Consider the following 25,444-nt stretch of genomic DNA (forward strand, 5'->3'; position numbering starts at 1 on the left):
ATTGCCCCCAAGCTCAGCAGTTTAAAGTTAATACATTGATACAGAGGAATGGGAAAGAAATGTAACCAGCAGAGGAAGGAATTGGGGAGAAGTGAAGACAAAGGGAAGGCATCCTGGTTCTGTCTGTCTTGCAGAGTAATTCTCTGCTGGTGTCTAATGGGTTTGTTTTGAACAGAAGCTTTGCAAGACTCTGTAACAGCCCTAGAGCATCTCCTTTGAAGTTAATCTGTACCTTACCATAAGAGTAAGAGTGTCTAAAAAGGATTTGTTTGTAATAATGTTAGATACTATAGGATGTTCCTGATTTCTAACTTCAAACTTACTTTAAACCATTTTTACAATCATTTGTAAGAACTTCTTGTTTTGTAGCGTGACCCAAGTCTGCATCACTTGCTTGTCAGAACTTTGCTGCTTCCAAGTGGTCATTTTTCCTGCTATACCTGAGTGCTCTGAATATTCATATTTCTAAAGCATGTGGAGTTTTTTAGAGTTAAACTGCTTATAAAGCAGTACAGAAAAGGATGTTAAACAATAGTGAATATGGCTGAAGTTTGTTGGTAGAATTTTCCACTTTTGAGAGTGGCCAAAGGAAGCACTGGTATACACAAGCACAGGCCAGAGCACCTGTGAAATAGTGGAAACATTTCCTGGGAGTTGTAGGGAAGAACAGAGTGTTACCCAGTGCACTGTATTTATTGAGAGAAGCCTTTCAAATATTACTTTGCCTTGGAAACTGTGAGGCAGCCTGTGTTTCTGAACAGGAGAGCTAAGATTCTCTGACACTGGTTGACACGGTGATGGTGGGGTTTGTTTATCCTCTAAACATCTGCAGGTGATGTGATGATTAATGTCTTTGGGAAGAGGTGGAAAGAATGACTCAATACATACAAAAACTTTTGTGAAAGAAGGAGTTGAATGGGAAATGTTAACTTCTTTAGTTGGAACAAGGTGACGGGTGGGGTTATCCAAGGGTTAGACTTTTTTTGGGGCTGTGCTTATTTGTGAAACATGCTTACATGGCTTGGATGAGAGTATCAAATGTCAGAGCACACACTTAGCCGGTATTGATCTGTTTTCTTATGCCTGTTTTGTCCTGGCTTAGGGGTGGCTTCATCCTGTGTTTGAGGAAGGGATTCTTCAGTGTAGGATTATTTTGCAAGCCTCTGTATGTTTTACAAACTAAGGGCATTGTAGAAAGGTATTATTTCTTGTGATTTCTGCTCTTTTGGGTGTGTATTCAGCTCTTTCCTGGGCACTCCAGTCTCTCATCTGTTTCTCTTCCAATCTCCTTTCTTCTAAACGTGGGAGCCATTCATTTTAACTCTGTTATATGTCAGCACACCATTTCTGCCAAGCAAGAGCTCAGGAGAACAGATGAGTTTAATGATGGAGGGGGGAGGAGAGAGGGAGGGAGAAGAGGGGCCAGCAGAGCTAATGAATCACACAACAGCTTTCATGGAAATACCGACAGCAAGTCAGGTCCTCTTGGAGCTCAGGCACTGAGCTGTAGACCTTTTGTCTCCCCAGTGGAGCCAACAAACCACAATCTCCTCTCCAGTGAGTACTTTGATTCTTTAGTCACCTCTTCCTCCCAGGACTCACTCTTGCTTGGGGGTTTTACAAATGCTCTCATTCCTCATAGTAACACACTGCTGATTAAACTGGTTTTGAAGAAGTTTATTTTCCCCTGGAGGGTAATTTTTCCTTGACTTAAGCCTCTCTTCCAAGGCCAGTTAGGGCCAGCTCTGTTGATGTCTTGTGATGTGACCTGACTGGACTGACACTAACAAATCATTTCAGAAATCCCAACAAACAGATGTCAAATGGCCAAAGCCTTCTCTGCTCTGCAGTCCAGCAAAACAAGCACAGCCAAGAGCCTGTGTCACAGTTTGGACTGGCCTCTTAGAGAGATTTAGTCATGAGGATGACTGAATTTGTGCCTCTGAAATTATCTGTTTCAGGCAGAGTTCAGTGATAATTTGAGATCCCCGGATCCCAAGAGGAGAGGCCAATGAATGCTGAATTAATGGAAGAGATGAAGTTGTCCTGCTCTAAGGCAAGGACCTTTACAACACTTTTCAGCATTGGCTGGAAGGGTGTGCTGAATGGGAGTACTTTCCCTATGGGTAGGACCAAAGCTGTTACAAGAAGAACTTCTAGGGCCTGGCAGGCAGCAGGATGTGGTTTATGCATTTTGTTTTCTGTTAGATTGTTGTGCTGGTGGAAATTGAAGCCATTCTTGGATGAAGGCAGGGAGCTGTTGCTGGGGAAATGACTGAATGAGCTGGTCACCAAGAGCTTGTCCCATGGTTGTAGCTCTGCAGACTGTGCTTTTGCCTCTGTGCCAGTGATATTTTAGGATCTCTGGATAGTAGATTAAGTATGATAGTAACTGAAAAAACAAATGTTCTTGACGATTGCTTTATTAGTTCAGTTAATGTGCTGCAATTGGCTTGACAGTGGCAGGGTGATAAGGGAAGAGGCAGTGGATGGTTGTGATTGTGTGTTGGGTCTGACACAGTATTAAATTACTCATATGGGGAAAAGGGTGAAAGGAGGAGGAAACAATGCTGGCCTTAGAGGGGGGGAAAAAACCCCTAAGTTTACTTCTTTTTGTTGTGTTATATTTGGCTTCCCAAGTTCTTAAAGCCATCAAGCTAGCCAAAGAAATTTGACCAAATATTGCACCTTGGTCCTCCTACTGAAAGCTGCCAGAGCCCTGCAGCTATTCACAAGTCTGGAGCAGTCCTGTATTTTGGAACTTCTACTAGTATTTCAGCAAAGTAATTTAATTGTTCTCTTCTCAATTCCTCCTCTACTTTGCTAATTTACTCTTCATAAAATCTCCTGATTTCCACAGGGAATGTAGCTTTCAGAACAACATGAAATTTTAAAACTGAAGTAAAGTACTTCTCTGATTTCATTGGCACTGTGTTGTTTGAAGAGGCCTTCATTTGATTTTGCTGTGATTCTCACACACTGCCACTAACAGCTTTACAAACCTTTAATACTTTCATTATTTTTTTCATGCTTTCCCGTGCTGTATCTCCAAGCAATTTGTGCATTATAATTAAAGAGTCTATAAAACTGGAGATCTCTGATAATAGACACTTCCAGATTTTCCATGCATCTACTTTTTTCTTCCCATAATCCAATGTAGAGATGTGGTCACAGATTGCATCTGAAATGTTCCATCTATTGCATTTCAGGGAAGAGTAATGTTTTTTGATAAGCATCAATAGATGTGAATTGCATGTTCTGAGGCACAGTTATCTATCCTTGCATGATCTGTGCTCCTCAGTTATTCTCTCAGGCTATAGAATTACAGTAGAGCTGCATTTTTCTGCTCTCTCAGTCAGTCTGCACAGCAAACAACTAACAAGCTGTATATTTTGAGCAGCAGCACAATTTAAATGCAAGGTTCTTACAGGAAACTTTGATTTTGATGACTGGAAAAACACATCCTTAGTAAAATTTAAGGATAATGTTAGTTTGTAGGGTACAGTTCCAGGGGATGTGCTGCCTGAAATAAGGATGTGCATTCTTCCCTTTGTTACCAAGATGAAAGAATTGTGTGGGTTTTACCTCTTGACTGGAATTACTTCAGCTGCTTAAGGAAAGTATTAGGGGCTCAGTGAAAATATCCATGTCCTGCAGGCAGAGTTTTTTCTCTCTTATTCTTGTCCTGATGGATGCTTTGGTGCTGGCTGATAAAAAAATTACCAGTGAAAGTTGGATGCTACTGAAGCAAGTAAGAATTCTGCCAGTAACTTCAGTTCAGTCATTCATTAATGTATGGAAAGGGGCCCTAGGGACAGGGGGCAGTTAGTTGTTTGGCTCTGCTGGTACAGAACAGAACCAGCTCAGCAGTAAGGCCCATTAGTCACAATTAACAGCTGGCAAGTGGGGATGAGTCTGGAAGCCTCCATCAACACTGGCATTGCAGGGACTGATATGTTCTGCTGGAGGAACACACAGCACCAGCTGCCCAGAACCCTTGTGCTGGTCTGTAACAGGTATCTGCAACATGATAAAATAGTTGCTGAATTGCAGCCCATAGAGGAAAAGTAGCATTTTTACCTGTTCTGGTGCAAATTGTCAAAATCCTCTTTTGTCAGAAAACAAAGAGAAATGAATCAGAAAATTGTGACTGGACAGAAGTGGGTTTGGGTCTTCTTGCCAAAGCATGTGGCATCAACCACAGTGCTGATATTCTGATGCTGGAAAGGGGTGAGGCAGTGCTGTCATCCCCATCTGCAAATGTCATTCCTTGAATGGAAAGAGTGCTTCAGATAAGTCATGCAATTTAAGTATTCAGCAGTTTTTAAATCTTTATATAATGGAAGGTTGTGTGCAGAGGACAGCCTGCTTTCAGCTGGCTAAAGCAACATACAGAAATATTTCATGTTATGTTTCCAGGCCTCCTAAAGTAAATGGCATTAAATTTGCTTAACAAAAAACTGAGGATCCATCTGACTGTCAGCCAGTCCCAGGCTTATGATTTACTTTGCCCAAGTTGGGAGGCACAAAGTTCTGATAGTATTTCTCCAATCTTACTTGAGCAAAAACTGGTGGGGCCAGAGGGGTCAGGGGGAAGGGACAGTGATCTTTGAGAAACTGAGGATATTTTCACAATCCTTATCTTCTTGAGATCTTGAGAAATGCTGCTTTCATAAAACCTTGCTGAGTTTGAAGAATGGACTAATCATGTTAGAAATTTCACTCAGCCTCCTCCACACATAGTTTCTTTGAGGCTGCTTGACTGTGGAAAATCTTTGACTGATCTTTTAATTAAAACTTTTTTTTTTTTTTTTTTTTAACCAAGGAGTTGAAGCTCTCCCTGCTTTGAAGTGGGCAACTTTTAATAGATAAACATCTCATTATGTTACCAGATTTCTTCCTCTCTCCTTTCTGTGTCATTTCTTTTCTTGATGTGTCTCATCCTGTGTTGATAGTTTTCATTATTTCAGACCAGCTCTTAGTATCAGCTATTTAGGCCAGTGCTTACCTGGCTCTCTTCTTGCTCTGGACGAGCTGTGGAAACCAACTTGCAGTCCTCTCCCCACCCCCTCACTGAAGCAGCCTGGAAATGGCAATAAAACCGAGTTTATTATGTGGTTATCACATTGTAGTAAACAAAAGGCAGTTGTAATAGCAGTGCAAGGCATACTGGTTATAAAGATTAAGCAAACAAAAGTCCTCTAGCTTTTCAGTTCTGCCCTCTGTTTTAGGAGAGGAGAAGGAACCCCCTTTTGTGTTTCCATTTTTTAATCCCTTTTGCCTCCCACTCTTTCTGGATTTAGCAGAGCTTGAGAATTTGTGAGGAAAGAAGTTATTTCAGCTCAGTCAGCTCTGGCCTTTTGGCCAAGTGTGGGGCAGCATTCCTGAGCTGGAGGGTTCAGGTCCTGGTTTCCTAATCCAAAGCACTCAGCAGCAGTGCTGTGCTAAGGCATTCCCTGCTGCTTCATCCCTCCCTAGTGGTTTGCTTCTCCCTCATGGTACATCCTGAAGTGTTTCTGGGAGGGATGGTGAATTAGCTCAATATCTGCCTTTAACAAGGGAAGTGAAAGGGGAGGGGGTGTAGACAAAGGGGCATAGTTGAAAGGTGACTGAAGTTTTTGGCAGGCTCAATGGTATTAACAGCTCCCAAAAAAAGTAGGCTTGAGTTTACCAGGGGGGGCATTCCAGTGAGTGTCTGATATAGGATTTCTCTGAACATTTGCTGGACCATTTGCTTTGGATGTCTCAGTGTTTGTTATGCCAGGTTGCTGGGTACTCCAGAAATCAAAAGCAGCACAGTGGTAGATTGCAATCACATCTGTCATCTGCCCCCAGTTTGCAGTCACAATGAACATTGGTTATTCCATGGGTTGTGTATTCCTTAGCTCAGAGGTCAATGTAGAGGTGCCCTCATGATTCTCTTGGTGCCAGAGGCTTATGGCACAGTGAAGCCCCTTGGATGCTGCTTGACTCTTGAGCAGATTTGCAAGGGAAATTTGTGTGTGTGAAAGCAAAGGCTGGATGTGCTAGCTGAGGATGTCTCCACAGAAGGATCCTTGTCCCCTCTTAGCTTTGCCAATGTGCCTCACAAACCTATCTTTGGTTCTTGGACTTGTGAGCAAAAGTTCCCTCTTACAGTACAACCTACACTGGTTTTATACTGGGTACAAAGCTGTATTATGTTCAGGACAGGCATATCCAAGCTTGAGTTTTCATTTGAGACTTAACAAACCTTCAGAAACTCCCAGTAAATAGCCTAAGAACTGTTCAGAGGAACTCCTTTGTCTGGGCACTGGCATGTCTCAGGGTAAAGAGATTTTAACTCCTGCTGTTATTCAGAGAGGAACTGTATGTGAACAGACCCACAAAGAGGGAAGAAACTGGACTGAAATTCACAATTGAGACTTTGTGAGCAGGATTTTGGTCACATCTCCTCTCATTTACCTTCTGAATGCAACTTTGTTTCCTCTATAATAGCACTGAGCTGAGACAATGGGAACTTGAGCTTCAGGCATTGCTGTGGCTCTGCTAAGAGCTTGGAAGCACCAGATACTGAGAGGAGCTCATCTTTTCCTACTTGCATTTTGGCATTTTTGTGGAAAAGCTAAATGTGTCTTTCTATGTAAGAAGGAACGAGATGACAGGTTTTGATCAGTATATGATTAACAAGCTAAAACTTAAATTTTTGTCATCTTTAAGAAATTCCTCAGTTCTCCAGTGGATATTTGCTGGGTACCTTCTTTTCTAAAGCCACTATATAATTTACTGCAGGAGACAGTGGAAATGGGGCTTCTTGTGGATTGGACAGTACATCTGAACATTCTTGTCTGGGTTAGGTGCTTAACTTTGAACTAAATGGAAATGCTTCAAATATCAGGCCATTGATCAGTTTACATTCTTACAAGGGGAGTCTCTTCTAGTTGCCACCCTTCCAAAGAATGTCCTACCAGTATTTCATTTGCAGATTTAAACTGATGACAAGTAGTTTTGTTATGACTTAATCTTTGACTCACCAGAATACTGCCTTTTCTTGAGTGCTTCTTGCACCCCAGATCTCTGGCTGGGTATCTTCTAATAGAACAAAAAATAAAACAACCTTTACAGAAAGTCTTCATCTCTATTGTCAATGGTCTCTGTAGTCTTAAATTAGGAACTGATCAGATCAAGATGCTTATTGCTGCTCTTTCTTTGGAACCTGATGTACTGTAACTTTTCAAATTCCAGGTAGCTGTTGATCCCTAGTACTTTGTTATACAATTTTTATTTTTCTTTATTTTCCTATGTGACAAATACGTGTACCTGAGTTGCTTCTTTACAATGTCCACAATTGTTATATAGACCAAAATCTCTGCCTTAAGTATTTTCCTCCTGTTACACACTGCACCTATTCCATAGTCCAACAGGCCATTAAAATTCTTCAGAAAAAAAGGCTGTGTTATAATTACATTCTAGTCTCAGTGTTTGCTAATTGGCAAGAAAGCATTATTTGAGCAGATGCTTCTATGTAATTAGTGTTAAATTATCAAAACCACTTTGTTGTTCTGCAGCCATCTTGTTGTCTTTTTTCAAGCCAGGTGGAGCCCAGGCAAACCTTCCCAAAAAGTTGCTGACCTGTGGAGGTGTTGGCTCTATGACTAATACTCTGCAAACAGACTAATTCAGGAGAACCATGACTGGCCACTCCTAGGTTTGCTTTGTTTGCTGTTGCATAAGGACCAGGGAGCAGAGAGCACTCTCTTTCTATGGAACATCCCTAAAAGAGATGGAAAATGCTATGCTTTCCTGAGTTACTGACTGTCCAAAGGAGTAGCCAACACTCTGGTCATTGTAAATGGATAAAAGCTGTTCAGCTTACAGTCCCTTTCTGTATCAACCAACTCAAGCTGTAAGAGCTTGTCACAGTAAAATAATGTTCCCCTCTTCTTCTCCTCCAAAGGAGCATTTAGGATTGATTCAGGTTGTCTTCTTAAGTTGAAGGAGGGGGAAGGAAAGATGGCAGGGAAAAATAAGGCATTTTCAATGAAGTAGATATGTGTGAAAACTCTGAAATCTTTTAATTAAAAAGCAGCTTAAATGAGTCCAATTTACTCCAATCCTTCTTCTGTGCTGCACAGTCATTGTATCCCAAAGGACACTGCTTGTTCACTCTGAATCAGTCTCAGTATCAGGATCAGTGCTGGAGCAAGGTGAAAGTGATCTGCCAAGGGCCCTGGGCTTTCAGTTAAGCTTTGAGCTCTTAATGGTTCCTTTGGAAAATGGATCTTAAGCACTGACTTAATTAGGCTCATGAAAACCTGTACTCCGAGTTGACAGAAGATGACAAAAAATACTTCTAGGCTCCCTGCAGTGTGTTCTGCTTTATTGCTGGGAGTCAGCAGAGTGCAGTGGCTCCAAGCAAACGCCTTCTTTTTTGCAACACCCAATCAGGTTTTGACAGAATTCAGACCAGCAGTGTCATGAAGCCACACATTACAATATTATGTGAAGTTTGTTGTGTGGCTGGAAATCACCTAAGTGGTACTTGGCTACTGAAGTAATTTTGAAAATAGCATGTGTAAGGTGTTATTACCTGCCTTGTAACACCAGCTTGTAAACCTGTTGTGAAAGTCTGAGTGTTCAGTTCAATGCCTTGTGACATCCTAAATGTCCCCAGACATCCCAGTTCCTTTCTGCCTCTCGAGCAGGGACAGGTCTCCCATGGGTACTGTCAAATCATGCTGGTGAAAGCTTTTTAAATATGCATAAAGGGCATCTGAAGGCACTGGACGTCTGTAGTTTGGCTTCCTACACAAAGTGTCAAACTGGGTGAGATGAAGGCACTTGTGGCTCAGGTTTGTAGGACCTTACATGGGCAAACCTGAGTGTGTCTGAGTACCTCCTGCATTACTTGTCTGCTGCTGTGTGCTGCCAGTGCTGCTGGGGATCCTCAGCAAGGTCTTGGCAAAGCCTGAGTAAGTGCAGTCATGCTGAGTCTGCAGTCCACCAAATCACTGCCAGAGGATAAGCTAAAAACCAAAAGGGAGAAGAAGGAGCTATTTCAGCTAAACCACCTGTGATATAGCACAGTAAAACTGTATGGGGAGGTTTAATAACTTTTTATTGGCTGTACAAGCATGGGCTGTTACTTAACCATTGTGCTAGATGCTTGCAGCCCATTTCATTTACCTTTTCCTCAAGGTATTGCAGGGATCACTTTTCTATCTGAATCTTTGGAGATTTGGTCAGATGGTAAAATTGATTAAAACATCTTAGCACACGGGAACAATTTCGAAACAGCAGAAGAATCAGTCTTCTGTTGGCAGACAGGTTATGAATTATCCTCCAGTTTCTTGTTGCTATCTCTTTTGTTTCTTTATCCCATTTTGAGGTGGCAAGGATGTCAAAGAGACAAAACAGTGAAATATCAGATCTGTTGCAAATGCAGATTGAGAGAGATGTGGCAGTCCTGCAGCAGCAGATAACCAGGACAGTACAAACTTGTCTGCAGGCAACAGTTTGCCTTTTTGAAATGTATGACCTTAACTTTGCAGAGTGTTATGAATAGCTTTCTTTTATTTCTTGTTATCCTGCCCTTGCAATTCAAATAAGGTATCCATTGTTAAAAACATCACACCCAAGATGCATCTGTCTTCATGTTTTAGTCTTACATGTCTGAAATACTTTCTGAAATGAATCAGTGTTCACCATGCTTAAATTACCCAGATGAACTCCACATACAGGAGAGTTAGTACCTACTTAAGTTGTGGAAGAATTAATTATTAACATGGATTTTGAAACATGTTGAAGGAGAAAATGAGGTTTTATTGTTCTTAGCTTAAGAGCTGACTGGATTAAAATTTAGGAAAAGAATAAAATGGAACATTCCCTGCTAATTTGGTCCCTGGAACAGCAGAAATGTATGGCAGTAACCTTTGGGTTATTGCTGTGTTGATGGAGGGAAGGATTAAGAAAAGGGCAGGCTGTGGGACACAAGTGCACCAAAGGCCAGAGGCAAATACTCTTGTATTGACTCCAGTTCTAAAAAATAGTTTCAGGGCAGAAATTAGAACATTTCCAAAGGTGGTTCTGTGGTCAGATGAAATCAATTCCCAACTGAGATTCTTCCTCTACTCTGCGATTGGAGGAGAAGGTATTTGAACTGTTATACTTAAGAGTTGAGTAAAATAAATTTAACTTCAAGGCTAGTGCTTTACTGGGAGGACAGTGATGAAGTTCTGTCTGAGAGCACACGGTGAGTGGAGGCACATAAATATACTGAATCTTCCTTCCAGATTTTCATGTGTTTCCCCCCTGTGACTATGGTAGAATGTTTGCTACATTTCCCCCTTACTTTGCCAGCCCTGTAATTCCTTTCACCATACTGCATGGACCTCACTTCTGAACAGCATTCCTACATGGTCTGCCTGGGGGGACCAGGGAATGGTTTTCTCCATTCCATTATCCATTGAATTCTGTCAAAGTGAGTGCTGAGAGCTCAGGTGAACTGTAGATCACCACATGGGAAAACTGAAGAGTAATCCTGATCCTTCTGTGAAAAAACATTGCAGCAGTGCTGAAAATGGCACTTAAATGGCTAAAGATCAGCACGAGGGGTCAACCTTTATCTCATTAAAGTCCTGCTTTGTTTCTGACACCAGCAGAAAGTCAGGGAGTTTTCCCTGGCAGAAAGTGGTGCAAACAATAAAGCTGCACAGCAGTCCACCAGCCAGGAGCTCCAGGGGTCCTAATCCTTACTGATTTACTCTGACCTTGGGAGAAGCATTTAATTTCTTTCTGCTTCCCTGTCCTGTAACCTAGAGTTAACAATTTAAGAGGATTTTGAGAGTTAAATAGCTCTAAATTTTAAAGCACGTAGAAAATTATAAGCACTATGTACATGTTAAGGTTTAATGCCTCACAACTGAGTATTGGGGTTTATATTGAGAATGGAGGAGTCCTTACTGGCTGCCAAGGTGAGGACCATGATGATGAGGTGACCTCAGTTTGAGCAACCAGGTTTTCAGGCAGTAACTCTCAGTGGAGTAATTCAGGAGTAATTCCCAGTGCCCCTGCAGTGGGGGGACACAAATTGAGTTCATTAGCAGAGTGGGTGTGGAGCTGGGGGAATGGCAGGCTGGGTATGGTGCAAAGGAAATGAGAAATAGACCTTTGGTCAGAGCTTGGGTACCTGGGACACTTGGGAAAGAGATTGGGCTCACGTTTGGCAAGACAATAGTGAGGAGTTTGGGCAGGGTGGATGAACAGTGAAAACAGGAACGAATGGACCAAACAGAAAAGTGTTTAATGGTTTGGGGTGGGGTGTTTTGTGTTTTGTTTTTTGTGTTTTGTTTGTTTATCCCCCCCACCAGAACATTTCCCTTTCACTGGTCAAAACCAGCAGCACTTTCTAAGAAGTGAAACCCTGTGTGATTCCAGCCACTGTCAGCAGGAGTGTAAATCAGCCCTGGGTTGGGTTCTGGAGCCTGGCAGGCATTTGTCTGCCCATGTGGGGTGCTGAGCTAATCAGGTCACCAGGGCAGAGCCCTAAGTGCAGTTCCTGCATTGTGGGTGCCTGGGGCTGGCAGTTCCAGTTAAAACTCACCCACTGCTTAATTTCAAGGTCATTCAGAGGGGGAGTCACCCATTAAGTAGACTTTGTAGTTGTACTTGTGCTTTGTGATCAGCATGTATCTTGCACTGAGAACTTTTGCTTTTCTGGGCTCTCTTTGTGGGTTTTTTGGAGAATGGAAAGAGGAAAATACATAAACACTTCTACGTCATGAAAAAAGCAGGTTGGTTAATGTTTATTGATGGATAGCAAATGCTCTGTGATTTATGACAGACCAAGTCAGCAGAGCATGGAGCCTTACAAACACGTGGGACAGGTTGAGTAAGCTCAGAGCCTGCACTGCTTGGCAAATTGATGGAGCACAGATAATCCCAGTTAAATATGCTTAGTTTCTGGCTTTCTATACATCTTCCATTGCTCAGGATCATCTTCCAGTTGTCATTAGGTGGCAATTAAAAGCACACTGTCGTTGCTACCAGAAGTGACGAAGTGGAAGGTGGTTTTCTCAGTGCTGTGTGATTGTATTTTTTTTTATTTTTTTTTTACCAGTGTGTAGCAGTATTAATTATCCTTGTAATGTATGAACAACTGGCCAGTCAGCACTACCCAGTCATGTGCTGACCAGATGATAGCCATGTCATTGCATGAGTTTGGGAATTGGAAAAAAAAAAAAAAAAAAAAAGTGAAATAGTTGTTTGGGGCTTTGTCACAACATTCTGTGATAAGAGTAGAAAACCCTGTCGGATTGAATGATAGTCCAGGGTGTAATGGGAGGCTTTAAATCCACCCCTGAAGCTCCACAGAACATCTCTGGCCATTTGTAATCTGTATTTTCCAACTTCAATCACTTGTATGATCGCAGCTTGTGTGAGTGCTGCTGCTTTACTGTGGACACTTGTCCTGTACGTTCAAGAGCAGAATCAAACAAGGATTTCTCTCCCACCTGGAGCCCTGGGAATCCCACAGGAATCCCTCTGCCCCTGGGCAAGGAGCTCCTCTGAGCTGGGATTTCTCTACTGGATCCACACATCACATCGTGGTCCATTTAGTTTCCCTGGTGGTCCCTCCTTGTGGTGTTGGCAGCACTGGCACTAAAAGCTCTCCTGAGCGTGGTGTGGATTTGGGCTACAGGTGCCAGATCTTGGATGCTGGGAACCCTCGAGTTTAGGAAACGGGCTGAGCAGGGGTGGGGGCCTTCAGCTCCAACGAGTGCCAGGAGGTCTCAGGTCTGGAGCTGCACCAGAGGAGTGGCAGTGACAAAACTTTCCTCTCTGCTTGCCTTGGCCTTTCCCTGGGAGCTCCTGGCTGCGTGGTGCCTCCAGCTGTAGATGAGTGAATGAATCTGTGTGGGCTGCTGGCTGCCTGGGCCGGGCTGGCCCTGCTATCTCTTCCCATAAACACTGGAGCCTTTGTCTCTGGCCTTATCGTGCCCCTGCCATCACAGAGCCCTTTCTGTGCTCTCTTCCCAGCTCAGGCCTCTGCGTTCAGGGGGCTTTTCTTCAGCTGCTCTTTGTCTCTGGGTGTTTATTGTGCCTGCTGCAGAGTGTGTTTGTTTGGGAGAGAGGAGGAGGGGCTCCTGTTTGTCTGGGCTTTATAAACCTCGTGCATTCTTCAAAAGAGATGCTGAGCAAACTGGATGGTGTTGATATTAACCCTTCCCTGCCTTGCTGGGAGGTTTCCTCGATGTGTGACAAATGCTCCAGGAGGGTTATGAAGTTGGTGATGGTGCTGAGGCAGCAGCCACGCAGTCCTGCAGCAGGGAGCCTGCTCCCCCTTTGGTCTTCCCTGCCCTTTGATTTTCCACGAATGCTGCACATGTGTGTCAGCAAAAAGAGCTTCCCAGACGTGGGGAGGTGTGATTGAGTTTTGGATTTCCCCCCAGAGTGCTGCTGGAACTTGTTTTTATTGCAAACATTGGCTCACTAGCCCTTTTTGTTTGCATAACTGGCCTCTGCATCCTGTTTATGTGGCTACATGAGACAATATCTCCTCACTTCACAGTATCCCAAAACTTTGTGGCTCTGTAGTTCATCGGTTTTCATTCTGAGTAAGGTCCTGAAAGCAGGAATTTTGAAAAATCTTGGTACTGGCACTTGTAGTGGCATATAATACATCCTCTTTGACACAGCTTCTTTTCTTTAGCCCACTTGCTAACACTTTCATGGTTAAAATGGCTCTTACTCCCTTCAGTACCCATGGTCCCATATTCTAAAAAGAGAGCTTGGGAAGGTGACAGCCAGGAGCTCAGAAATTTTATTTCCCTTGTAGCCACAAAATGCTTTGCATTAAGCTGAGGGGCAAAAAGGAACAATCAAACAGAACGGCATCAATATTCTAACCTTCCTTCCCAAGAGGGTGGGAATTTGTAACATGAAGAAAATCTCTATCCATCTATTCAAGAAGCTGCAGCAACATAATTGTCTTAGTGTTAGAAGCACCAGGAGAGTGTTATATTTCACTGAATCTGCAGTCAGCATAAATATTTCAGACCTCTTTTATGAGCATGTGGATAAATTGAGCAAAATGCAAATACATTAGCTTTATGAGTGATAAAATGCTTGTGATTAACGATACCTCTTTTTTTTTTTTTCAAAGATGATAAATTTTCTTAAGTTACTTTACCCTTCCTCAGAAATTACTAGGTTTATAATCAGTATTTCATCAAGAAGTATGAAGAATTTTATTCTCAAATAGTCAGTATCTTGTTGTTTGGGGGTTGCAGTGCAGGTATTGCTGCATCTACATGTGATACTGTTACAGTGGGAAAAAGTTCCCCAGCCTGTGTTCCTTTGTTGGGGGGGTGGGAGAGGAAGAAATGCAAAATAATCCGAGCCTTTGAAACATGAATCCACACACTCAGTAGTGACTAAGCCTATTCAAAACACTCAGGTGTCCTTTCCAAGACTGCTCCAGGCCCTGGCATTGTTGTTGTGTGACTTTTTTTCTTTCTGACCTGACTCAATCTGCCCCATCTCTTCCTCCCCAAGGAACAGTTTCGGCTGCAAAGCGCACGGGGATTCCAGCACCCCGGGAAATATCATCATCTGTGTCCAGGGAAAGGGCTGTACTGCGTGGGCAAGCCAACACTAGGAAAACACAACCCAGCCCCACTTCTTCTGCCACACCAACTCCTACCAAACACGTGCGTCCCACCAGCAAGACCAAGCAAGAGAATGAAACTGGTGACAAAGCTGTTCTGGAATCTCAGGTTAAAGAGCTCCTGGCAGAAGCAAAGACGAAAGATTCTGAAATCACCAAACTCCGTTGTGAATTGAAGAAATGCAAAGAGAAGGCATCACTTAGCACTGAAGGAATGGGCGCTTGCAACCAAAATTTAGAAACAGTATCACCCGTGGACGTGGATCCATTGATACGGACCCTTCAGGAAAAAAACAGGACTTTTCAAAAAGAGCTTGCGAGCCTGGGAGAAGAAAACCGTGTTTTGAAAGAGAAGTTGCTTTACCTCGAGAACTCCCCGCTCTCAGACACAACAACCAGCAGCGGAGGTGGCAGCAGCCTCCCAACCCCAACCACCCAAGAGTCCAGTTTTGGAAGCCCATCCAAAAATGTGTCGAAGGGTGAGGTGGATGAGCACAGGCAGCACGTGATCGGGGGTGCCCTGCGCAACTCGGGTTCTTCCAGCAGTGATGTAACTAAAGCTTCCTTCTCACCTGATGCCTCTGATTTTGAACATATAGCAGATGTACCTTCCAGGCCAACGTCCTCCAACAGCAACCACTTCAAAAGTTCCAAGTGCTCCACTACAGGAAGCTCTCCAAACAATATTAGCGACCTTTCTGTGGCATCTCTTACAGAGAGAATACAAAAAATGGAGGAGAATCACCACAGCACAGCAGAAGAGTTACAAGCCACTTTGCAGGAGCTGTCAGATCAACAGCAAATGGTGCAGGAGCTGACAGCAGAAAATGAGAAGCTAGTGGAAGAGAAAGCTCTCTTGGAGACTTCCTTTCGTCAACACAGAGATAGAGCAGAACAGCTGAGCCAAGAAAATGAGAAGCTAATGACAGTCCTCCAGGAGAGATCGAAGAATGAAGAAAGTAGAGCTCAGGAGGGGAAGGTCCTTGAACTGGAACAGAAATGTGCAGAAGTTCTTGAAAAAGCACAATTTGAAAGAGAGAAATTGCTCAACATTCAGCAGCAGTTAACCAGCAGCCTCCGAAGCTTGGAAAGGGAGCATCAGGATGCCCAGCAGGTGATTAAAAGCCTGAGAGAAGAAAATGAGAAGCTGCTTAAACTTCTAGAAGTGGAACAGCAGAACAACAGCACAGTGACTAAAACTCTGGAGGATTGTAAAATTGCCTTAGAAGCTCTAAAAATTGAGAATGGCTCTCTCAAAACTCAGCTAGAGAGTGAAAAACAAAAGGCTGCAGAAATCAATGCAATGGGATGTACTACTGACAACTCTGAGGTGCAGGAGATGCTGAAAGTAGCCTATGCAGAAAAAGATCAATTAGAAGCTTCTTGCACTGAGCTTAAACAGGAGCTGCTGAAGGCAAACAGTGAACTGAAGCATGTTCAGGGTCTGCTAGCTAAGGTAAAGCAGTAACAGCTCTAAAATACAATGTTTGTTCATCTGTCTTTCCACAAATAAGTAATTGCTGGTCTTTAGATTTTTATTGAGCCATTGATTATAACTTTCCAGTATTCCAATGTCATTATCTAGTTTTGAATGGAAGCTGGGATCATGTGATGGCTTTTTCTGCTCCAGTATGCAGGAGAATAAGTGCAGGAATAAGAGTTAGCATGACTGTGTTTATAAATTCAAAGCTAATTTCCTCTAATATCTTCTGCAGAATTTACTGTTTAGGTAAATAGAATAGTTTTTCAAAACTGGAGGAAAGAACAGATCAATAAAAAAAATTATTTTGATACTATGTGAGCAAATATTAGTGAAAAGCACTTGGCAATCCAGATGGAGGGAAGGACATGAGTAGTTAGCAATGAATACTAAATTCAGAATAATTATTCATGATTAATTGGTAGTGACCTGTAGGTGTCATTGGTCATGAGAACACAGACATGAGCTAATGCTCAGAGAAGCTGATCTTTACAGCAACTGGAGTAATGATGCATAGTCCAGCTCCAGATGAGATCATTTTCATAGAACTAAACTATTTCTACAAAACTTAGAAGCATTCTGTTTGGGGATAGGTAAAGCAATGGCCGTGAAACCTTATTTATTTTAGAACTCTTTTTCTCTGCCTGTTTGGTAAGCTTCCAAGCAAGCTTAAGTCAGTTGCTGTTTCTATTTTCTGTGTGATCCTGGATGCTCAGAAGAGAGCTGTAATGTGAGGTGTCACAGAGCACATGTTAATAAAGCTCCAGCTTTATGTATGGGTTGTGTCCCACCACTGCACAGAGTGATAGTTGGTGTGTGCAGCCTTTCCTGTGTGAGGAGGAAGAATGGTAAAATCAGCTGGTTGCAGAGGAAGAGAAGTGTAGCCAAAAGCCACCTCCATGATTTGAGTGATTTAGAAAATCCAGATGTCCTTTCAGCTTAAATAAATGACCACAGCAAATGGAGTCAGTAGAGGAAGCTCCAAGTGCTTACTGGAGCTGTACTTACTGAAGAAGAAAAGAGAAACTGCTGAGTGCTCAGACTCTGTACCAAACTTTTATTGCTGGTTTGGAAACCACAAATTTCTTCCTTTTTACTTTTCCTTTCCCTCAAATTAAACTGTTTTGAATCACTGGCTATTTGTGACACCCAAACAAGACCACAGGCTTCTGTCAAGCTGCCCTTCAGTCAGGCAGTGCCATTGCTGCTCACTGAATCAGCAGCCTACACCTGGCTTTTCCATAACTTTGTTCACACTCAGATCTCCCTCCAAACCTGAAAGCTCTGATCTGTGGACCTGAGCCAACAAACTGATGTGCAGTAGATTCCCCATTCAGTAACTCCAGATGTCCTATAACCAGAAATACACTTACCTGCAGTAGCTCTCTCTGCTAGGTGTGTTTTCACAATACATTTGAAAAGCAGATGGTGAAAGCAGCAAAATTATTGATGAGGACAAGCTGATCATCTTGGCCCTAAGGCAGTGATACCACTCTCATCATAAATAGATGTGGAGCTTTCCAGGAGTCCAGTGCCTGTCTGTTCATTACCTGCAGACATAATGGTCACTGTATAGAAAATTTAATTTCCTTTCTAGCTAATCTTGTTTTATTCTCTTTATGGCTAAGCAAGAAAACTCATTCCTAGCTCATCTATGTTTCCTGAAACTGCCTCATTAGCACTGAAACAATACAACACTTAGAATGTAGGCTCAATTCTTGTACTCATGAGGTGCCTAGTAAAACCTCTGATGAGTTGTATCTGTTAAGAAATGCAAACTTGCAGCTTTCTTTTTCTCCATTCCAGGCTGAGAATGAGTGTGGTCAGCTGAAGGAGATGTGTGACCGGCAGGCTGAGCAACTGAGCAGAACCAGCCAGAAGCTGCAGGAAAAAACATCAGAGAATGAAACTGATATAAAAAACTTGAAAGAGACCATTTTTGAGTTGGAGGACCAGGTGGAACAACATCGTGCAATAAAACTTCACAATAACCAGCTCATCAGTGACCTAGAAAGTAGGTGGTGCTGAAAAAAAAGAATTTAAATTAATTTATTCAGGGGCCTTATTTATGGCTGCAAAGAGAGGAGGAGGCAGGTCTTTGTATGTGACAATACTTTGGAAGTATTCCAATTTTGGCCAGTCCTTTCTGTTCATACACAAAAGGAACTATTTTAACATGGAATTTATGTCAGTCTCTAAGCCTCATTGCTCAGCAAAGGCTTTACTGCCCATCCTTTAAAAGAGGTTTTTAGGGAAAAGCCCTACCAAGAGCTGTGCTCAAGATGTTGCTGTCTCGCTGTGGGAGGAGAGCTGCCACCGTGTGGAAGAAGTGGCACACTGCGTTTGCCAGCATGACCTCTGGTGCTCCAGGAATGTGTGTGTGCTGGAGTAAGGGATTCTGCACATGGGATTCTGTAAATTCAAAAGTCTGGTTTAATTCCTCAAAATAATGACCAGTTTCAGAGATGTTTGAGTAACAAATCTACTGTTGAATCCATTCCTGATCCATTGACAGAGTGCCTCGATTTAAATTTAGTCTATTTAGTGGCATTATGAGAGGGAAAATCAGATAGGCTGCTCTGCCCTCCCATATTCACTTTTCAGCCTTGCCCGTACATGTTTAATAATGTTTTCCCTTTTTTACTGTTCCTAGATAAAGTGATGAAGCTGGAAGAACAAAAACAAGATACAGAGAGGCAGCTGAAGTCTCTGACTAAGCAAATGAAGGTAAGGCTTAGCCCCTATGAAAAAGCTAAGCTGAGCTTTCAATTCAGAACTGGATTTGAGAGCAGCTTTGTGTTTTTCTAGACCAGTTGTAGAAATTTCTTTCTCCATCCTTTCATTCTCCATTCTCTTCAATCCTTTCTCGCTCTTTCTCTGCCTGTGAAGGAAAAATGATACATCCTTAGCAAATTACTTTTGTTTTTTCTACCTTTGAACTTCTACTTCAGAGTAGCTGTCCCTGCTTCATGAATCAACAGGAGTGAGGAGCTCTTTTTAGCAGTGGTGCTTGCACTAGTATCACGAGTCTGAATGATCAGTCACTACTGGAAAAACTTTGAAGTTCTTGTATAAGAGTGGAGAGCTTAGCATTAGGCAATCTCCTTGGTAGTGTGTAGAGAGGCAACTATTTAGTTTGGCCTTAGCATCATCTTAAAATTGTGGTGAAATCCTGGTCACCTGTGATCACTGAAGGAGAGGTCACTAAGTGCTCAGGGCAGGTAGCTGCATTTTTACAGCAAACAGTTTGGGCTTCTAATTGCTCTTTCCAGGAAGATACAGAAGAGTGGAGGCGTTTTCAAGCTGATCTGCAGACTGCTGTGGTTGTAGCCAATGACATTAAGTGTGAAGCTCAGCAGGAACTCCGGGTGGTCAAGAGGAAGCTTCAGGAGGAAGAGGAAAAGAATGCCAGACTGCAGAAAGAGTTGGATGAAGTGAAGGGCAGCAACAGGTTGGTTACTTACAAAGGCCAAGATTTGATCTCTGTGACTGCTAACACGCATGCAAAGAGAGCTTTGTCAATAACTACTCATTGGCTTGGATGTGCATGTTGTCTGTTTTTAATTCTGACAGATTTTGTGTCTCATATTCTAAGATGCTGCTGTTCTTTTTCCTTTTGGCAATCCAGTTCTGTCAACTAGGTTTTAATCAGCACATATTAAGTAATAACAATTGCCAATATCTTCTTATAGCTTTGTTCTCAATGTGGTATTCCTCTTTTATTGCCTTCATAACCCTCTGTGCAGCTGTATTAAATCATCTGTGGAAAGTCTGGGTAGCTACCTACATGCAGAGGGCCATCCTGAAGAGAACTACTTAACCAGAGAGGAATGAAGGAAATGCAGATGCTCAAATTAAAATGAGAGCTAGCTGGACTTCTTTGTTCTATAAGTTTGATATGTGTTGACTGAGTGATCAATGCAAGTACCAGGATTCCTCATCTCACATTTCCTGTCCTTAATTTGTAAACTCTTGTGTTTATCTGTGTTAAATGATGTGGACTGTGGCCTGGGTTAGTGTTTATCCCAGAAGTGACTTCATCATGCAGTGGACCCACCTATAAAACAATTGCTGTAGTCTCAGTGGTTGGAGCAGGAACCATGGCTGGGAACCATGGTAAGATCTGTGTGTGGGGGGCTTCCCTCTGTGGGAGCATGGGAAGAACAAGAGTGACTTTTACAACTGCATCTGGAGCCACTATAGACACAGATGCCTCACAACATGTTTCTTATGCAGTGCTTATCTACCACCTTTTTTTTTATCTACCACCTTTAATTCCAAAATTCATCTTACAATTGAAGTACTAAATAAGAGATGGAAAACAAAAGATGGATTAAAAAGAAGATGCAAAATTTCTGAAGAAGACAGTGAGCAGCTCTTCTTTGCATTGACACAAGCACAGCCACCAGAGCTGCACTGATGCAAATTGGTACAGGGGGAATGAAGAAAGACAAAACTCAAATGGCAGTACTGCTATTCAAAAAAGTGCCACATTTATTTTGCTCCTCTAGATCTCTCTGTTTAACCTCTCTCCCAGCAGACTGATGGCCACTGGTAGAGCAGCCCTAGCAAAACAGTGAATCCTGCAGTTTCTTTCTGGGGAAATAACAGTCCAGCTCTATGCTGCATTATTTACTCACTGTTTCAAGTCTGAGGTTTCCACAGCAGCTGCACAGTAGATGAGAGTAAAAAGATGGGAGGGGTTTTGTGCAGAGGTGTATGGATTATAATTCCTGGACCAAATGAATAGAAAGACTTCTTTTCAGAAATATAAAGGAATATGTTTAATATCCAGCTTCATTGTCAGAGTCCCCAGTGAATGCAAAGAGAAGCTGTTACAGACTGTGTATTCAGACAAAATGATTACCAGACAGTACTTAAGTTCTGGGCTCTGTTTCCATTCCTAATTTGTTTTTAATGAAATTTGTTGTTTAAAAGTGGTTACATATATAAGGGCAGGAATCATGTACTTGTAGTTTCCCCTCTTTTAATATGAAGATGCATTTGGTAATACTTCAACTGAATAGAAGATAACCTGCTTATTTGCAAACTGGCCTATTTATCCTCCAGGTGAAAGGAACATGGCTGCATTGACAGCTCTTTGGCAAAGGACCCCAAGCTGCAAATATTGCTTTTGAAATTAGATGCTCAGAATCCATACATACATAGTTCCAGAGGAAGTATTCAGACACCTATCTAAGTCAGTTCTGGCATTTCTATCTCCCTCTCTTCCACATCCATATAGATATATGTCTGTCTTTGTGTCATGTTGACAGTCTGTATAGCTTGCTTTGAGTATTACATTGGTCATGGAGCCAGATAAACTGTCTGTGGTGGGTGACATTTATTCTCTTTCAAAGACAGGTATTGAGGCCAAATTTTGGATCTGTCAGTTTAAGTATAACTAATTTGACTCTCAGTTTCCATGCAAAGAGTGCAAAATTTCTGTACCAAGTTGTGTGAAGATAGTGAAGCAGGTGTAAGCAGGTGTTGACCGTGGTCAACAAGTGAGCACGGAAATTTTAAAGCTGTACTGACCTGTTCTTGGAGTTGCCAAAGCTCCTGCTGAGAGCCAGTTCTACACTCCCAGTTATTTTTGCATTCCTGAGGTCACTATCTGCCCCAACACCTCAACTTCTTACACCCAGAAAGTTCTGGGGAAGTTCTCAAACTTGCTTTTAGTCAGTTTTTCCAAATCCTACTGCTCAGAATCAGCAGTAGATTCTGGTACCTGCAGTGACTTCTAATGCATGCTCAGCACTGGTGGAAACAGTTTGTAGCATGATACCTTAACAGGGTCTATAAATATTCCTCATATTTGGTAATGCTGAGCAGCTGTGCACTCAGCTGAATGTCTGTCAGTCCCTAGTGAAAGTTTCCTCTCTGGTTTGTTTTTTTTTTTTTTTCAAGCTCTGATTGGAAAATGTACCTTCCAAATTGCTTACTACTCAAAGGTTTTTGGCAAAATCTCAACCATCTCTTGAGGGTCATTAGACTCCACCTCATAAACTGATCTTGAAGCCAATTTATCTCCTACAACATCCTGACATTTTAATGTTTGCCTGTGGCTGCCTGAGTTCCTGCCTCCAAGTTTGATTTCACCGTTACATTCTTCTAAGACAAAAAGTCATTTTTGGTTCAGGAACAGCCAAAGAACTTGCAGAAAAAATCCTGATGAGATCATCAGAGTTCATCTGAATGAAGGTAAGAGCCTCCCAAAGGCATCTTTAACACAAATTAAATGTATAATTCTATGACTAAGAATGTTGGGGGGAGGTTGGACCAGCATCAAACAAATGGAATAAGGAAGAGAGGAATTAACTTGTCCCAAGTTAATACTGTTTGAAACCTACAAACTGATTAACCCATGTTTCAGACAGTCTTAGTGATATTTTACATGCTAATCAATATTAATTCTCTGCATTAAATGCAAAAGCTTACAATCCACTGCTGTGTTAACTCACTCCTCATAGGTGGTGGAAATTGAAATTATGTAGTCTCCATCTTTGGAGGTTTTCAAGACCAAACAGGATGAGATCCTGAATAACCAGCTCAGACCTCATAGCTGGCTCCCTTTGAGCAGGATGTTAGACTAGGTGACTTCTTGAGGTCCCTTCCAACCTGAATTATCCTGTGGTCCTGTAGCAAGTTTTATCTTCTCAGCATGCTCACCTTAAAAATAAATTATTTTTTTTAGATGTTTTCGGATCAAATATTTGATTTGATCTGTTGTAGAATATATTTCTCCATAATATATTGGATTTGTAACACAAGGGAATAAAGTTACTGCAGAGGGTACCCAAATTATGGACAGCTCTTTTTGGCTTCATTTCTCACTCATTTCCAGGCCTTTCTGGCAATACACTGGTCAATGGCAAGGGAAAGTTTCAAGGTCTTGCTTTGACTTGAAGGGAACAAGTTCCCAAAATTATTTTGACACTATAACATTACATGCCTTGAACCAAGAACATGGACAGGAGACTCCTGGGCTGGTAGCAGTATTAAGAAATTAGAAATATATCTAATTAAATGAGCAACTTCTTAGAATAATAAAAAGTTAACCAACTCTTCAAACAGAAGTCTAAAGTGAAGATTGTGATGTATCCCACTAATTTGCTTCTGTTCTTCCTCCTAAAGTCTCAGTGCCACAGCATGGCAGTGTTACATGCTTTTTCTCCTGGAAACAATCTTGTACTCTTTGTCTATTAAACCCTGCTGTCAGTCTGTATGTGCTGATGTGCTGCTCATTTGTGCCTGTGTTTTGCAGCTGTTCTGTCTTACAGAGGTTTGATAGTTTGATAGCTCATTCTGCTCTCACTGAATATAAACAAACTGGACTGTCATAGCAGGGTCCTTGAGGTCCTGTTTGCTTGCTGTAGTTAGTGACTCCTCAGAGCTGGGTTGTTGGGTATTTTGTGGGGTTTTGTGGGTTTTTTCCCCATTTATTTATTTTAACACTGTATGGAGATTAACCTATCCCCTTTGGCATAAGGACCCTGAAAAAGAAACTGGTAGAGCAGCTCTAGTTGCCTGGACCAGCTCGTACCCATTTGGAATGAATATTTTGAAACTATGAGAGGAGAGGAAAGTCAGGAATGTGACCATCCCTGTCCTTTCAGATTGGTTCTCTGGCTTTAAAAATGCTTTATTTTGTCCTACCTGAGCAACAAAGATTATTTTTTTGGTTTGGTATTTTGCATTGTTGTTTGCTCACCAATTCCCAAAGCTGAGTTAGTGGGGTGTTAAGGCACTCCTCCAGCTGTCCTAGCAACAGTGTCAACATTTTCCCCTCTCCCCTTTAGTTAGTGATGATGGGATGATAGCTGGAGAGCAGAGAGCTGTACCTCAGGGTGGGCATTGGGTTGCTTCTTATAACCCCCTCGATTGTTGTCTCTATCTCCATAGGTGCCTGATCTCCACCAGCTAACACAGCCCTGAATGGATGCATAGCCAGGCCTGTGAGACACTTCAGGACAAAATCTTCAACTTGCAGCTGAGAAAGGGAAGTTTCAATTCGAGAAAGCACCTCCAGTTTTTTATGCCCTGTGAAAATCAAGTGTATAGCAAAGCATGAATGCTGCTCAGGTCCACCTCCTCCTGATGGGCAAGAGTGCATTTCTTTGTTTCAGAAGGCTTCTCTCTTCAGAAGACTCTGTGAGGAGGAAAAAGTTCTGAATTAGTCTAAAGCCAATTAGGCCAGAAGAAGTAATCAGAGATATTTGAGCAACTGAAATAACTGAGAGGGGTTTTCTTGAGGAATGGGGATATTAATCCTGAAGCAGAAAATCATCCATGCCATTTTAAGCTGAGGCAAAAAAATATAAAACTCTGTGTGTCTAATTTGTAACTTTGGGTGCACAATACACACTGAGTTCTCCAGATAGTGTTATATTTATAGATAGATCTATCTTTGTGTGTTGCAGTACACTTCTCCATACAGAGCAGTATGTGTGCACACACAAACTCAACTGATAGGTTACTGAAATCCAGCAGAAAATCTGAATGGAAACAAAGCCATTTATTCAGTATCTGCTTCTCTGATGGGTTTGGATTTTTAATATTGTATTGACAAGGCTCTCACCACTGGGTGGCGTATCTGACTCGGTGAGTGTTAGGAAGTGGGGTGGTGCCCAAGGAGCGTGTCCTGCTATGACTTTTACAGACAATGTCCCACGAGAGGTTTTTCCTGGCTGTGACAATTGCAGAGATATCAGAGGGGCAAAAAATTGATATATCAAGTCTCTAATAAATAGCCTCTCAAAAAGGAGTTTCTCATGCATGTAACTCAGGTGTATGTTGATGATCAGGGAGAACTTGCTGAAGTTCAGCTTTCCAACTGGAGACACCTGGAGAAAGCTTTACTTGGATATTAAGGAGGAAGTCAGAAGTCACCATCTCTACCAGGACATCATCAGGATTCATTCCATGACTGGAATTTGATGTTTTGGCTCCTGGATGTGAAGACCTAGCAGGGCCTGGTCTCAGAGCAGGCTGAGCTAGTAGAGAATTCTGTGGGATGTCCTGGCTTTGGCATGGCCTTCACCCTTGTGCCATGCCACTGGAGTGTATGCATAGATGCACACTTGTGTTGCCTTTCTTTTCTGTGCTGGCAGCTGTTGAATGTTGGTTTTTATGTTTAAGAAATATATATTGAAGTGCCAAATAAATGTTTAAGTGTCTGGAATTGTCTGCTGCCTGTCCTTGGCCTCACTTCTGTTCTGTGCATCAGTAGTTGTCTCTTTCACTGTGTACCTTGGAGTTCATGAGAAGTCACAGCAACGACAAGAACTGTGTCAAAAATTACTGAATGATTCTGA

At 42.2% G+C, this 25,444-nt stretch overlaps 1 protein-coding gene across 7 annotated transcripts in view; it reads left to right on the plus strand.

The window, feature by feature from the left end:
• The window catches only part of SPECC1 (sperm antigen with calponin homology and coiled-coil domains 1), an 85,701-nt gene that overhangs the window by 31,835 nt on the left and 28,422 nt on the right, over nt 1-25,444 (plus strand). For 3 of the 7 annotated variants that reach the window (XM_071764863.1, XM_071764862.1, XM_071764864.1), the window contains 5 exons: nt 14,536-16,103; nt 17,934-18,141; nt 18,781-18,854; nt 19,400-19,578; nt 24,033-25,311. In XM_071764863.1, coding sequence (XP_071620964.1) covers nt 14,536-16,103; nt 17,934-18,141; nt 18,781-18,854; nt 19,400-19,578; nt 24,033-24,054 — 2,051 coding nt within the window. In that variant the 3' untranslated portion in view covers nt 24,055-25,311. Of the gene's footprint in view, nt 1-14,535; nt 16,104-17,933; nt 18,142-18,780; nt 18,855-19,399; nt 19,579-22,037; nt 22,332-24,032; nt 25,312-25,444 lie in introns of those variants that run through there. The other 4 variants (XM_071764859.1, XM_071764858.1, XM_071764860.1 and 1 more) reach the window with 2 other exon arrangements.

This window comes from Heliangelus exortis, chromosome 21 (genome assembly GCF_036169615.1).
Source record: "Heliangelus exortis chromosome 21, bHelExo1.hap1, whole genome shotgun sequence".
Taxonomy (NCBI): Eukaryota; Metazoa; Chordata; class Aves; order Apodiformes; family Trochilidae; genus Heliangelus; species Heliangelus exortis.